The sequence below is a fragment of the Falco cherrug genome, chromosome 12, assembly GCF_023634085.1.
Source record: "Falco cherrug isolate bFalChe1 chromosome 12, bFalChe1.pri, whole genome shotgun sequence".
Taxonomy (NCBI): Eukaryota; Metazoa; Chordata; class Aves; order Falconiformes; family Falconidae; genus Falco; species Falco cherrug.
Genome location: NC_073708.1, coordinates 14,060,163 through 14,072,932, shown reverse-complemented (window position 1 = coordinate 14,072,932; position 12,770 = coordinate 14,060,163). Strand labels below are relative to the sequence as shown.

The 12,770-nt window shown below is 38.7% G+C and overlaps 1 protein-coding gene across 2 annotated transcripts; it reads right to left on the bottom strand.

Annotated features, from left to right (window-relative positions):
* Nucleotides 1–100: 100 nt before the first annotated feature.
* On the bottom strand, nucleotides 101–12,208 carry DBT (dihydrolipoamide branched chain transacylase E2). Of its 2 annotated transcripts, XM_055724162.1 has the most exons (12): nucleotides 12,052–12,195; nucleotides 8,803–8,867; nucleotides 7,706–7,829; nucleotides 7,465–7,540; nucleotides 6,503–6,684; nucleotides 6,005–6,132; nucleotides 4,987–5,230; nucleotides 4,071–4,237; nucleotides 3,007–3,084; nucleotides 1,879–2,070; nucleotides 1,638–1,709; nucleotides 101–749 (listed from the first exon to the last, which is right to left on the bottom strand). In XM_055724162.1, the coding sequence occupies exons 6-12, from the start codon at nucleotides 6,092–6,094 to the stop codon at nucleotides 582–584; spliced, it is 1,011 nt and encodes a 336-aa protein (XP_055580137.1). In that variant the 5' UTR covers nucleotides 6,095–6,132; nucleotides 6,503–6,684; nucleotides 7,465–7,540; nucleotides 7,706–7,829; nucleotides 8,803–8,867; nucleotides 12,052–12,195; the 3' UTR covers nucleotides 101–581. The 2 variants fall into 2 exon arrangements, with proteins under 2 accessions (XP_055580137.1, XP_055580136.1); XM_055724161.1 differs by lacking the exon at nucleotides 8,803–8,867 and having other exon boundaries at nucleotides 12,052–12,208.
* Between the last annotated feature and the right edge of the window lie 562 nt (nucleotides 12,209–12,770).

Here is a 12,770-nt window from a genome sequence, read left to right as displayed (position 1 = left end):
TGATAAAGAATACCTGTGCAAGTAATTGCCAGTAAAATGTGGACTAGCAAAAGACTTGAGAAGTTTACTCAGTTAAACAACAAAAAGCTCTCTGGACATCTTACAGCAGAAGCATAAAAGTAATTTTATTTGTATATGATATTTGCATAACTTCTTTCGGGAATTTGGACATTATTTGTTAAAATAAATTTACGTGTCCAACAAGGAAGAACTAAGAGTATTTCCCTTCAAAACAGGTTAATCAGATTATAAATACCACAGATGTATATAGATCAGTGTCATGCAGTCACACTAGCCTCACAATCGTAAGTATTATAAAGCGCAAAATAAAGACATTCCATCACCATATTCAGAAGTTGTGCCATGACCTATTAGGTTTGAGAGTCTGCTGTAGAAGAAATTACAGCACTAGTAATTAAAAGTAACAACTAATTGATAGACTGATATCAGCTGTTGAGAACCTTTAACCACATAAGAGTATATAATGTGAGTCGCAAAGAGCACATGCTAGCAGAGCCAGCTGTTATAATTACTCAGTACAATCCACAAAGTTTAAAGGCATATTTTAGCCATGGTTTCCTTTATTTAAGGTCTAGCAGCATCGAAGCAGGGTTCTCCACGTAAGATTTCCACAAGTTAGAAAACCGGGCCATTGTAGCTCCATCAATGATGCGGTGATCAGCTGACCAACTCACATTCATTATATGTGCCTTAAATACTTCACCTTTTCCATTAAACCGAGGAAGAATCTAAAAATCAGAGGAAGGAAAAATACAGAAATATTAAATACTTTCATTAAAGCTGCATTTTTTATTGTTAATTTGTTAATCTAAATTTAAATATTTTGCTAAATTAGATGGACAGCATTAGTGCCATTCAAAAAACAAAGACCTTTGCATTATTGTTAGATAAGAATATATTGCAAACTTAGATAATAAACAGTCATATCCTGTTTCCACCACCATGGAAATACTGAAGTAGTGAAAAACCTTTCCTGACTCAAAGGTTTCTTCCTAAAACAGTTTATTGCACTGTTAGTTTCCTAACTAATGGTTTCCTTAAAGCATCTCCTAAACAAAAGGCTCATGGGAAGAACATACAGGAAGTATTTTAAATTAATAATAATTTCATTTCCAGCATTGATCTCAAATGTCTATATTGAAGAATTAAAGCCTGAAATTGAGAAAACACAAAACTGCCTTCACCATAGAGTTCTGTATAGATTCAGCTATCTGGCTCATAAAATTAAATGTCGTTATCAGAGTATGTTTTTAGTCTCAAGTTGTCCCCGTAATGATAGCAAAAAGGCTACTGCCATGTTGCAAAACTTGTAAAAATATATTTATGTTGTTTCTTAATAACTAGAAGGCTAAACATAGATGTGAGTGAAATACAACAGGATTCTATAAAACAAATCTGAACCTCTGGCACAAAAGACTTCTATTTAAACATTCGGTGTCTCTGCACAGCCATCTAAAAACATCACAAAATTTTTCAATCACAAGCTATGCAGTTTCTGTAACATAGAGAAAATGCATATGTATGAAAAACAAAACAGTGGGACACTCCATGTTTCATTTTCATTACAGATTACCTTAGTTAGCTAAACACTCACATCACTGAGATAAAGTTAATACCTGAATCTTTCCAAGTGCTCCAATAGCTACTTCAGGAAGTAGTATCACTGGTTTGGCGTAAGTGCCACCAATCTATAAAAGAAAAAGCTGTGGGTATTAGTTAACAATTTTATTTTTTTTAAAGCAGACTGCCTCTTGCATTAATTGTTACAGGTTTTGTTCATTCCATAATAAACTTTATTAAGGTATTCAATTTCAGAAGCAGTTTTCAGATGTACGTTCTCATTTCTCCTGTACTTACTGTGCCAATATTTGAAAGGGTGAATGTTCCCCCAGTGAGGTCATTTGTTCCCAGTTGGCCTGCAGAGCCCAAGGACTGTAGGCGATTTAATTCAGAGGCAATCTCAAACACGCTACAAACTTGAACATTTTTCACATTTGGGACAATTAAACCTTGCTCTGTGTCCATAGCAACTCCAATGTTGTGCGAAGCCTGCAAGAAGTTTCATTAAACAGAACATTAATATAAGTAGTCAACACAAAACGTGTTTCACATACAAAAAAAATTGAATAGTGTCTTCTTTATATATCTTTTTAACCTAGAAAGTGCTGTCTGTAGTAAGCAACTCCTCTATACAGCACTGAGGGGAGAAGGGGACATTTTTAAATATTAGCTTTCCACATCTGCAAAATGCAAATTGATTTCGGCAACTTCACATCCAGGAAATGCAAAATCCTGGAATCAACTTTGCACTGAAAACATTTCACTTTAGGATGATCATATGGGTAACAAAAAATGACTAGCAGATTTTTAAGAGAACACTAAAATAAAAAAAAATAAAAAAAAAAAAAAGAAGAAAAGAAATTAGTTGACTTTCATTTCCTAAAAGGAATACATAAGGATTCATCTGAGAGACATTGATCAAACAACCCACAAGGAGTTTGTACTGCAAGGAGCAGTACACGAACACATCACTTAAGAAAATAGACACTCGCTGCCCAGAAGCATCAATCCAGCACTCTGTATGAAAATTAAATTATTTTTATCAAAACTGAGTTTAAAATATTACTTTAATACATAAGGGTTGAGCATTGAAACAGTGGAAGCACCCTGCCATTATTAAAAAATTACTGTATTAGATTTTAAATGTTCTCATTTTGAATGCCTGGCCCATCTTCAGGTGAAAAATAGGAAATCATTTATTAATACGCATTTTTGAGGCAAGCCTGAATAACAAAGTGAGTATCATGAAACAAACTACTGAAATAAAATGAATAATAAATCAAATCCAATGCTGGAATCTGGACACACAAATTATTTTCCAGCACAACATCATAATTTTGGTTCTTACAATGAACCGAGACATTCTGAAAAGCTGTTGTTAGCTGTTAAGTTTTCTGTTCACAACTTGATCTGTAGTTGACAAACCTTGTATGTGACATTTTGACAGCTTTCATCCAAAGAAGCATTAAGAATGGGATACTGCAATAATCCCAGAGAGGCTGCCTGTTAAATATAAAAGAAAGAAAAGGACAGATTTTTATATTTTATAACCGGAGAGCTGCATGGAAAGGAGGGAACAGTGGGAGACAATTTGGATTAACAACAATACGGATTTACTCAATACAATCAAATTTGGCTTAAACTCTGCTAAACTTGTCTGTTGATATTCCGCCATTATTAGGATAGCAGAAGAAAAAGACAACTTTAAAAAAAAAAAATACATATAGAAAGTGATAAACCCTTTCCCAAGTATAACTGAAGCTGAATCCGCATTTGTTATTTCTGTTGCACAATTCAAGTCAAACATCCCAAGACAAAAGTTACCAGATTCAGCAGCAATGTCATTCTCAGCAATCCAGACTACTATTTCAAGGAAGTAATATTAATTCCCCCTAAAAAGAGTGAGCAGAATGAGTGCTTACTTAGCACTCTAATTGAAATAGCATTACCCGAAGTTTCAGACTAAGCCATGCATTCAATGCATAGCTTAGGCAGTGCATCAGCCTTCACTGATGCCAACAGTTGGAACTGGAACCATGGCAACTAAATGGGTGCAAGTGCCTGGTCTTCTGAACAACAGAAGAGACACACTCAATTCACCTAAGGGATGTAATAGTAACAGCAATAACAATAATAATGATGCATTTCATGGGAGGTTGATTTTAATGGAGCTCATAAAAAATACTCAGTTTCCAAAATTTGTTCTGTGTAATTAAAACACCTAGTGATGCTTACCCACACAATGAATAATACTTTACCTGCTCTATCTATCCTTCCCCATTAATATTTCAAAAACGTTCAATGATACTATATAACCCTAACTACAATTCCAACAGTAAATTGACAGCTGTTTCAATAAGCAAGAAAAGTTTGTGTGACTTGTTATTATTCAGGCGATAGAGAGGTGTTCCAAACTTATAACGATCATTGATCAGATTTTGGCAAAATCTGCTGAAGTACTGCACACAGTGCTCTGCTGCACATCTTACCTTTATGAAGAAAGGCATAAAGGAAAGCTTAACACCACGAATTTGTGCTAGAGGTTTCAGCTCTTCTCGCAACTGAACAAGCTGAGTCAAATCAACCTCATCACAATAACCAAAGTGGGGTATCTTCAGGGCTGCGCTCATAGTCTTTACCATGGCCTTCTGAAAACCTGAAAAATATTTACTGACTTCTTAAACCAACAAAATGAGTTTCTGGGAAGTTATGGTGAAATTTCAGGTATTTGTTTCCACTAAAAAAATTACACAAATTAAAAAACAAAACAAAACCCAACCACAACAAAAGAAGGACAAGGTAAACCTCACTTTAGGATCCACAGTTGTTCAGCACGTGCAACTCAATTTCTACAATTGTAATATTTCAGATTATGCTGCTGCATACCTCTCTTATTTGAAATCATAACACAGTAACCTGCACTGCTCTTTCCAGCCTCCCCAAATAAACACTGCTGGAAAGACAAGCAAAAAGTTTTTATCTGCCTCTTCTTACGAAGCTTTTCTTACCTCATCATCTTTTGTTGCACTCCTCTCCAGAACAACTGTGAATGCTACAGTACGCTATTATCAAGCACTGATACACCCTTAAAATCACTGCACTTTGCCACTATTTGTATAATGATTCACTGTGACAAATGCACTTTTCAGAACTCTACCTGTTTCATCATACATTTGAAATAGCACAGATTAAAAACGAGCAAGTACAACTTGCCACCCAACTCCATCCAACCAAAGCATGAGCAATTATTTCATAAAATACTAATTTCATGCCACACCTTCTTACAGAGTATGTTTTCCTGTGGCTTACTTGCATGACAATAACATGAAACATTCCCATCAAAAGGAATCAACACTGAGTAACATTTACTGGTAGTCTACTGTGATTCTGTATTTCATGATTTACCTGTTACAGGTTCAGTTTTATCTTTCCCTGAAAACACAATGGGTCTGGAAACGGGTACTGGAATTTTGCGTGCTTTGTCCTTTGGAGCAACTGCCACATGCTCTGATTTTGGCAAAGGTGGGATAATTTCAGCCTTTGGTGATGGAGGTAAAATAGCTCCTGTTTGTTTGGCCAGGTAATTGAGGATGTCTTCTTTAAGGATTCTGTTATCTTTCCCCGTTCCAACAACTTCACTCAATTTAATCTGAAAAGTACATAACAAGCTACGACACTTGTGTTTTACAGCAATATAAAAAGAACCTATACTATGTACTATGGTTAAAAGTTATTCCAGTTACTGATCTAACATACATACAGTTTTCTTTCCCTTTCTATGATTTATTAGGTACCCTACACTGTTCAACTCATCCAGAAGGCCTGCTAGGTGTCTAACTGCATGATTTAAGGAGGAACTATGGATACTACTTAACTCTTCATTACCTCATAGGATCAATAGTGAAATTTTAATTTGAGGAAAGCTATTTGTCACTTAATTTTCTCTACTTATTGTTTTCTTTTTCTCCTAAAAATGCACCACAAGCTTTCAAAACCAACTGAATATTCATAGAGTCACAGGAAAAAAGAATTAGAAAAGTGCTTAAAAGATCACCTAGTACATCCTCAGCTCTAAAACAAATTTGAAAAACAAAACAAGGCAGTTAAGCTAAAATTCCCTTTTTCCCTCCTCCTTTCTCTGTCCCAGGAATCTATTCTGAAACTTTCCAAAAAGGTTTTCTTAATCTCCATCTTAAAGCATCCTAGCTGCATTTTAAGCCCAGTAATTATTTTCCTATCCACCATAATCATCAAAAAGCACAATCCTCTTCCTCTTTACAATGATTTTTACACATTTGAAATGTATTTAAAAAAAAATAATTTCTCACTGCACTTTCCTCTAGAAATATATATTCTCCTAGTCAGTCAAACTGCTATACACAAGCTGGATAAAAGGCAGCAGGACCTCATTCAGCGAACTTACATTGTTCTCCATGGCCAGACGACGAACTGCAGGGGTTGCTAACGTTTTGTGACCTTTTATCTCTTGGTGAGTGTGCTCTTCATGAGACATAGGAGGTGTTTCAACAACATCTTCTTCTGGGGCAACACCTGCAAACAAAAAGAAAAAATTTAACTTTACTACATTAAAAGCATTTGTTAAATTCCAGCCTCAACTATTTGATGATTCTGTGACAGCTGAAGGTTTTAACATTTAGTTTGAGATACTGCGGATGGAAAGAGCGTGCTAAAAGCTGCTGCTTAAGCTAAATTTTCAATGCGTAACGTCTGGCTTTTGAGATTTTAAATCCTAATAAAATATCACAGTTTTTCCTACTTAATTTCCTTGATCTTATAAAGGGAAAAAAACAATCCAGTTTTAAGATTTTTCAAGAGGAAAAAGTAAACTCCTCTGTCAATGATGGTTTTATAACAACAAATGTAAAATATGGCACAGAAAAAAAAAACCGGCTTACAATACCTTTTGAAGCATCGATTTCAATGTCCACTAATGGTTTTCCAACATAAGCAATTTCATCTAAATTGTAATGGAGTTTTCTAATAACGCCATCATAACGACTAGTAATAGTAACAGAAGCTTTATCACTCTGCACTTCACAGATGCTATCGAACTGAGACACACTATCACCTTCTTTTATGTACCTAAGAGAAAAGACACAGGCTAGTACAAAACATACTAAGTGTAAAAATCTATGCTGTGTATTCTTTCAATAAGTTCAGTTATGTACATCCCCACAACATGAAAACGCATTCCAGGTAAGACGACAGATTCTCATAATGGATACGTTTGCGACATACCCTTTGCCTGACTGCTACAGAGCCTTTTGTTGTGTCAAATGACACAGTGATTTAGAATATCATCACACATGTTTTTACTATTACTTTAGTTAAGCAGGGTTTTCTTGACAGATTATAAACCATCTAAAAATGAGCCCAGCTTAGTCTGAACCGAGGCATTTCAACACTGCCTTCCTTCACTGTACGCTTTGATTTTGCTTAATCCATTCATCAAAACCTTTTTACAAACAATTTAACTGTTCAAATATTTTACTAAAGTCAACAAAGAAGGGGTATAGGATAAAATTATGTGTCTAGTCATTTGTTTCTAAAGTTCAGCCTAAGTAAGTATAGTAAAAGACAGACCTCCTGCACTCTAAAAACGTTAATCACTGAAGGAAAGCCTATATACAGGTGCAGTTAGAGCATCCCATTCCTTCCATCTGTTCCACTCCCAAGTACACCAGACTGCATATAAACAAAATATAAAGCTCAGTATATACAAGGTTTTAAAAGTACAGAAAATGAAACTTGAAAAATTTCACTACTAAGCCAGAAAACATACATATCAGATTAGTAACTGATAATACAACTGTCAAACTATGTGCTGATTTCTTAGCATATTTCTCAGAAAGCTGAGCTTACCATTCTTTTACAGTCACCTCCGTAATCCCTTCTCCAATGTCAGAAAGCTTAAACTGGACGACTTGGCCACATGAAACTTAAAACAGACAATAAGGAAATACAGCATGTTTAATATTAAATATAAGACAGGAAAATCTGAATACATCAAAAACAGTCTACATACCAGTCATACACAAACTGCTAACGTAACACTCACAAAATAGCAAAATAAAATAAATTATTTTATTATGAAAAAGATTACCAGCAGATGTTCTGAATAATCGCTGTTGATGACTAAACTTGAGGGCGGATTTGTCACACACGCACACATATTTTGATTTTATAAAGCGAATGCTGCTGCACGATCTAACACGGTGAATGCAAACCTGGGGGAGAAAAGTCTCAAGTGTTAATATAATGGACTGAGGAATGTAGAGCTCATTTAACATTCCTGATGCAACAGTAATATTAAAATAGTTTAATTCTAGTTTATGTAAGATAACTTATTATGGAAACACAATTATACTGAATATATACTGAATGTACAGCAACCATTAAATTAGCATAAGCTTTGTCAGGTCTTTTAACTTCTTTCACTAACACAACACATGAAGAGATCAAAGCCACGATAACATAACTGATTAACAAAAATCATGACAAGATCTGTCAAGATATTCATACTTGCTATGGCTTCCCTAAGCAATTAGTTTAATCAGGACACACACAGAGAAAGCATACTTAATATAAACTACATCAGCCATATTCTTATCCAGAATGAATGCTGGAAGGATCCCCTAAACTGCAGAAAAAATCAGCATATTTTACTTTGTCAGTTCTTACTCCAATAAAGGGTTGATCAGAAGTACTAATTGGAAAGGAAATTAACTGCAGAGGGCACAGACAGTTGCCCTTTTATTTCTGTTAATAGATAGGAGGCAATCATCTTCAAGTAAGTATCATGTCAACTTTAATGACAGTTTAAGAACTGGGTGTGAGATGGTTTTCTTTCATGGTTACAATTACATTTATGCAGAAATCAACTTAAAGGGGTCAATGGAATTCTCTGAAACTCTCTTCAGACAAAACCTTATGCTTTAAAGCATCATGTAATCGGTCATGATTTTGGTCAAAAGCAAAGCCAGTAGCATTTGCATTGACATAAACACACATTTTATCACTAATCTCAACAGAAGTTAGTTCAGACCCTTTCTTATTTAGTAGGATTTCTTAAATCTAATGTAATTCTGGTGTTATGTTGTTTTAACATTGCTTTAAAATTAATTAAAATAACAATTTATCTGTAGATACTATCTCCAATTAATTTAGAGATATGAAAAAAATTCAGGTGCTACAATGTACCTCAAGTAGCTCAAAACTGTAAAATTTAGAAATTATCTTCTTAGAGGAGCCAGAAAACACCACACCTGTATGGGAAAGTTAATTTTAACTTCTTTTTCCAAAAAGCCTTTCAGTAATTACAGAACATACGAAACTTCCTGATTGCCCTCCCCACCCCCCAAACTGTTCCAATTATTTGATTTTTATTACACTTTAGATTATTCAGAAAACTACAATTCTAATTGACAATGTACACATTTTCTACATTATGTAATCTAGCATTGCAAGTTACATTAATGTCACCTTTCTTTTAGGAACAAATATTTGCACAATAAAATCTATCATAAAGGACACAACAAAGTTACAGAGTTACTTTTCAGCTGCTTGATATTACGATTATATCTACAGATCTAGAATAATTCCTACAATGAGCAAACAGTAAATCCTTTTCATTAGTCCTCCAAACCATTTTCCCTATTAAAAAAATCAGGTAAAATGGTAATTTGAAGCTATGACAAATCTTATTTTAGGAACACATTTAAAATTCTCATTCAATTATAAAATTGATATATAATGTACAACTTCACAAGCCTATTGTCTCCTACTTTTAATTCTGCTTTTCTCTCACTTGAGCCCATGGTTACATTGTTTTGTCCAACAAGATAATTTTGTCCCAAGCTTACAACAAAACTCTTCTCTCTTTATACGATCCTACATGAAAAACATTAATTATTTGTGAAGATGCGCACAAGGAGCATATAAAATCTTCGAACTATTTCTAAACGTCAAGTTTTTTAAGGCTTTTTCCATGTATTTTCAACATTCGATAACCAATGCAGGTAGTGAATTAGTACGTCGCTGCCAAAACAACAGACTGGTTTTGTTACAGAAGAGTTTCAAAGCGGTTTCAAATTATATTTGTAGGACTAATTCAGAACTACTGCATTTTTTAAAAGTGGAATCTTTTTGGTTTCCAGTTTTGCACATGCTCTGCTAAAAAGTCAGCATGCTAGTACGCTAAAGCAATAATACAGTACCCAATTTCTTAATTGAAGTGTGCCTTTCTAACAAGCGAAAAAATTAAAATACATGAAATAAAGAGGCTGTGCTTATTAATTTCAGTATTTAATCACGATAATACTATTTTCTGCGTAATACCAAAGAAGGAAATAACAAAGCCATATAAAAGACAAAATCAGTTCTAACAGCCATAGCATGCTCACCTACGTATCCTGATGTCTGGAAAAATACAGTAATAAAACCCCAACAAGCACAGCACTAGCAGTTATGTTTATGTCACCACTATTACACTATATGACAATTTAAGGGCAATAATGCCACAGTAAGGTAACACCTTTCCTGTGAAGTCTTCAAAGTGAGGAGTTAACCGTGGTGAGAAGAAGCTGAGGGCCCACTCCAGTCTCCCTCACTCATACTGAGGACACATCAGCCACTGATACCCGTTGACTAAGACTTGTGGTTTGAACCAAGACACCGCAGGAGCTGTGTGCAATCTGGGGGTTCAGAACCACCTCACTCCACTTCAGGTTTTTTTCCTTAAGAAGCAGCCAACGGTGCTACACTAGATCACTACTGATCCTGAAAATCTACTGCTGGCCTCAGAACAAAATGTTTTTATGCGGTCTGCAGGCAACTGGATTACCTGATAAAGCAGCACTGAATTTGAAAGTCAAATTGAATAGTTTGTGCTCAAAGGCAATGACTTCTTATTACAGTCCTCTACAGAATTATTTTGACTTGCTGTCACACTGAGTCATTTTAATGAACATTTACTTACATTGGATTTGTTTTACGTACATATTCCGTATCTCCAAGTATACAGCTGCCTATATACCAAACCAATGTCCTCGGCAGCAAGTTTCAGTCAGGTATTATACCTCGCCTAAATAACCAGCAGCATGTCCTAGTGTCTAGGTAACTATGACTTCCCTACTATGTAACAGAAAGACCCCCTGGCTCCCTTCTTTTTTTCTTCAGAAGAGAATGGGGTCTTTTAGCCCCCATGAACAACCACCATTGCTATGTCCTTTTTCCTCTTGCTAGCCAAAGTGTTTGCAAAAGCATTGAGAATATTAAAATAAAGTCTTTTCATATTGTAATAACCGTATTTCTTGGATCTTATCACTGTTTCACAGCAGATGGTCACAAGAAGAATTAGTATGTAGCAAAATTCACAATGTGTTGCAGGAAACACTATAAATAGCCAATTCTACAAATCAGCATGCACACAGATAAAAACAGCACTTTCATCTTAGCAGAATCTCCCTCGAGTTAAGAGTTGGTTTAATTAGAAAGAAAACTAAGAAGTTGCTGCTGTTTTCAATAGTCTTAATTAGTAAAATTACTTATATGTAGCCTAAAACTAGGTAATTATAAAAGTATCACTGAAAATTCTTAACCACTGTGCCTTCAAAGTGCAATATGAATTATCAGTTAGAGCAAAAATAATAATAGAAAGTAGAACTGATCCTTAATTTAGTTTTCATTTGGATTATCTTACAGTATTTCTTTTTCTGACATTCCACAAAGCAGCAGTGACATAACTGCAAACCAAGACTCTTCGCCACAGCAGGGAGACCATATATATTAGAGGAAGGCAGAATAAAGCACAAGGTCTTTGTGATGGTATATGTTTATGAAACTGTGTCCTAAAAGGCACCCAAGTAAATTCACTTCTTAACATACGGTGAAGCATCTGAACTACTTCATTTACAAGCACCGAGGCTCCTGGGATTCAAAGAAACACGTTTTCGCTCTGTGTGTAACTACACCGTCCCTACGCGGGTGCGGTGCGTGAAGGGGGGCGAGGAGCGGGGATGGCTGCAGGCGAAGCAGGGACTCAGGGGGCTCAGAAATAACGGGAGGGAAGAGCTCAGGGGCTTATCACACTTCTACACAGGCAACGTAGGCAACGTGGGCAACGGGGACGGCGTTCGGCGGGGGAAGCCCGTTCCGGGGGTCTCTGGGGAGCTGAGGCACCGGCCCGCGGGGAGCCGCGGGGTGCGCGGGCCCGGGCACCGCCACCTGTGCCGCCACGGCGGGCAGCGGGCGGGGACGCGGCTGAGGCGGCCGGGCGGGCTGAGGGGAGGCGGCCGGTCCGTGAGGCTCTGCCGCGCGGTCCTCCCTCGCTCCCAGCTGGAAGGAGGCGACAGGCCTGACGAGACGCTGCCGCCGAGGCGGAGAGGGCGCGCGTTGCCTCCCCCCCTCACCGGGAGCGCCACCACCCGCAGGGTGCCCCGCTCCCCTTACCAGGCGGCCCGCGGCTCGGCTGCTGCTCCTCAGAGCGGTCACGGCCGCCATCTTACTCCAGGAAGAGGCGGCCCCCACGCCCCGCACACCTCCCACCGACCAGCCAACCGGAGGGCGGCCACGCCGACCGCGGCCAACCGGGCGGGCACGGGCTGGGGAGGGCTGCGGCGGGGGGCAGCGGCGGGGGCAGCCCCCGGTGCCTTGCAGCCGCCGCGCGCCCGCGGGAAGTAACGGGAAGGCGCCACCAGTGCCGCTGGCGGCGGCAGAGGGGCTGCGGCTTCCCTCGGCCCAGGCGGCGCGAAGGGCCCGGCCTCGCCGGTACACCTGTAATAAAAGTCCCGCCTGTGGCTGCCGGACCGACGCGTACGTCTCTCCGTGCTTCCTTCAGCGACCTGGCTTCTGGGGGAAAGTACCCGCTTGTAACTGTGACGGCAGGAGCCCGGCCGCTCTGCCCCGGCCGCCGGCGGCGGTGCACTGCTGTGCCGTGGCGCTGCCGTCCCCGGTGCCGCTTTGTCACGGCCCGTGCGGTGCCGCGTTCGTCACCGCTCCAGCCTAGCGCGGCCCTTGGTCGTAGCCTGCGGAGAGGGGAAGGGAATCGCCTCCTCCGGGCGGAGCCCTGCACAGGGACGCGGCCGTTAACGCGGGGAGAAGCGAGCCCTCCCCGCCCGCTACGCCGCTGCCCGGGCGCTGGGACCCGGCAGCCGCTCCCCACGCAGCGG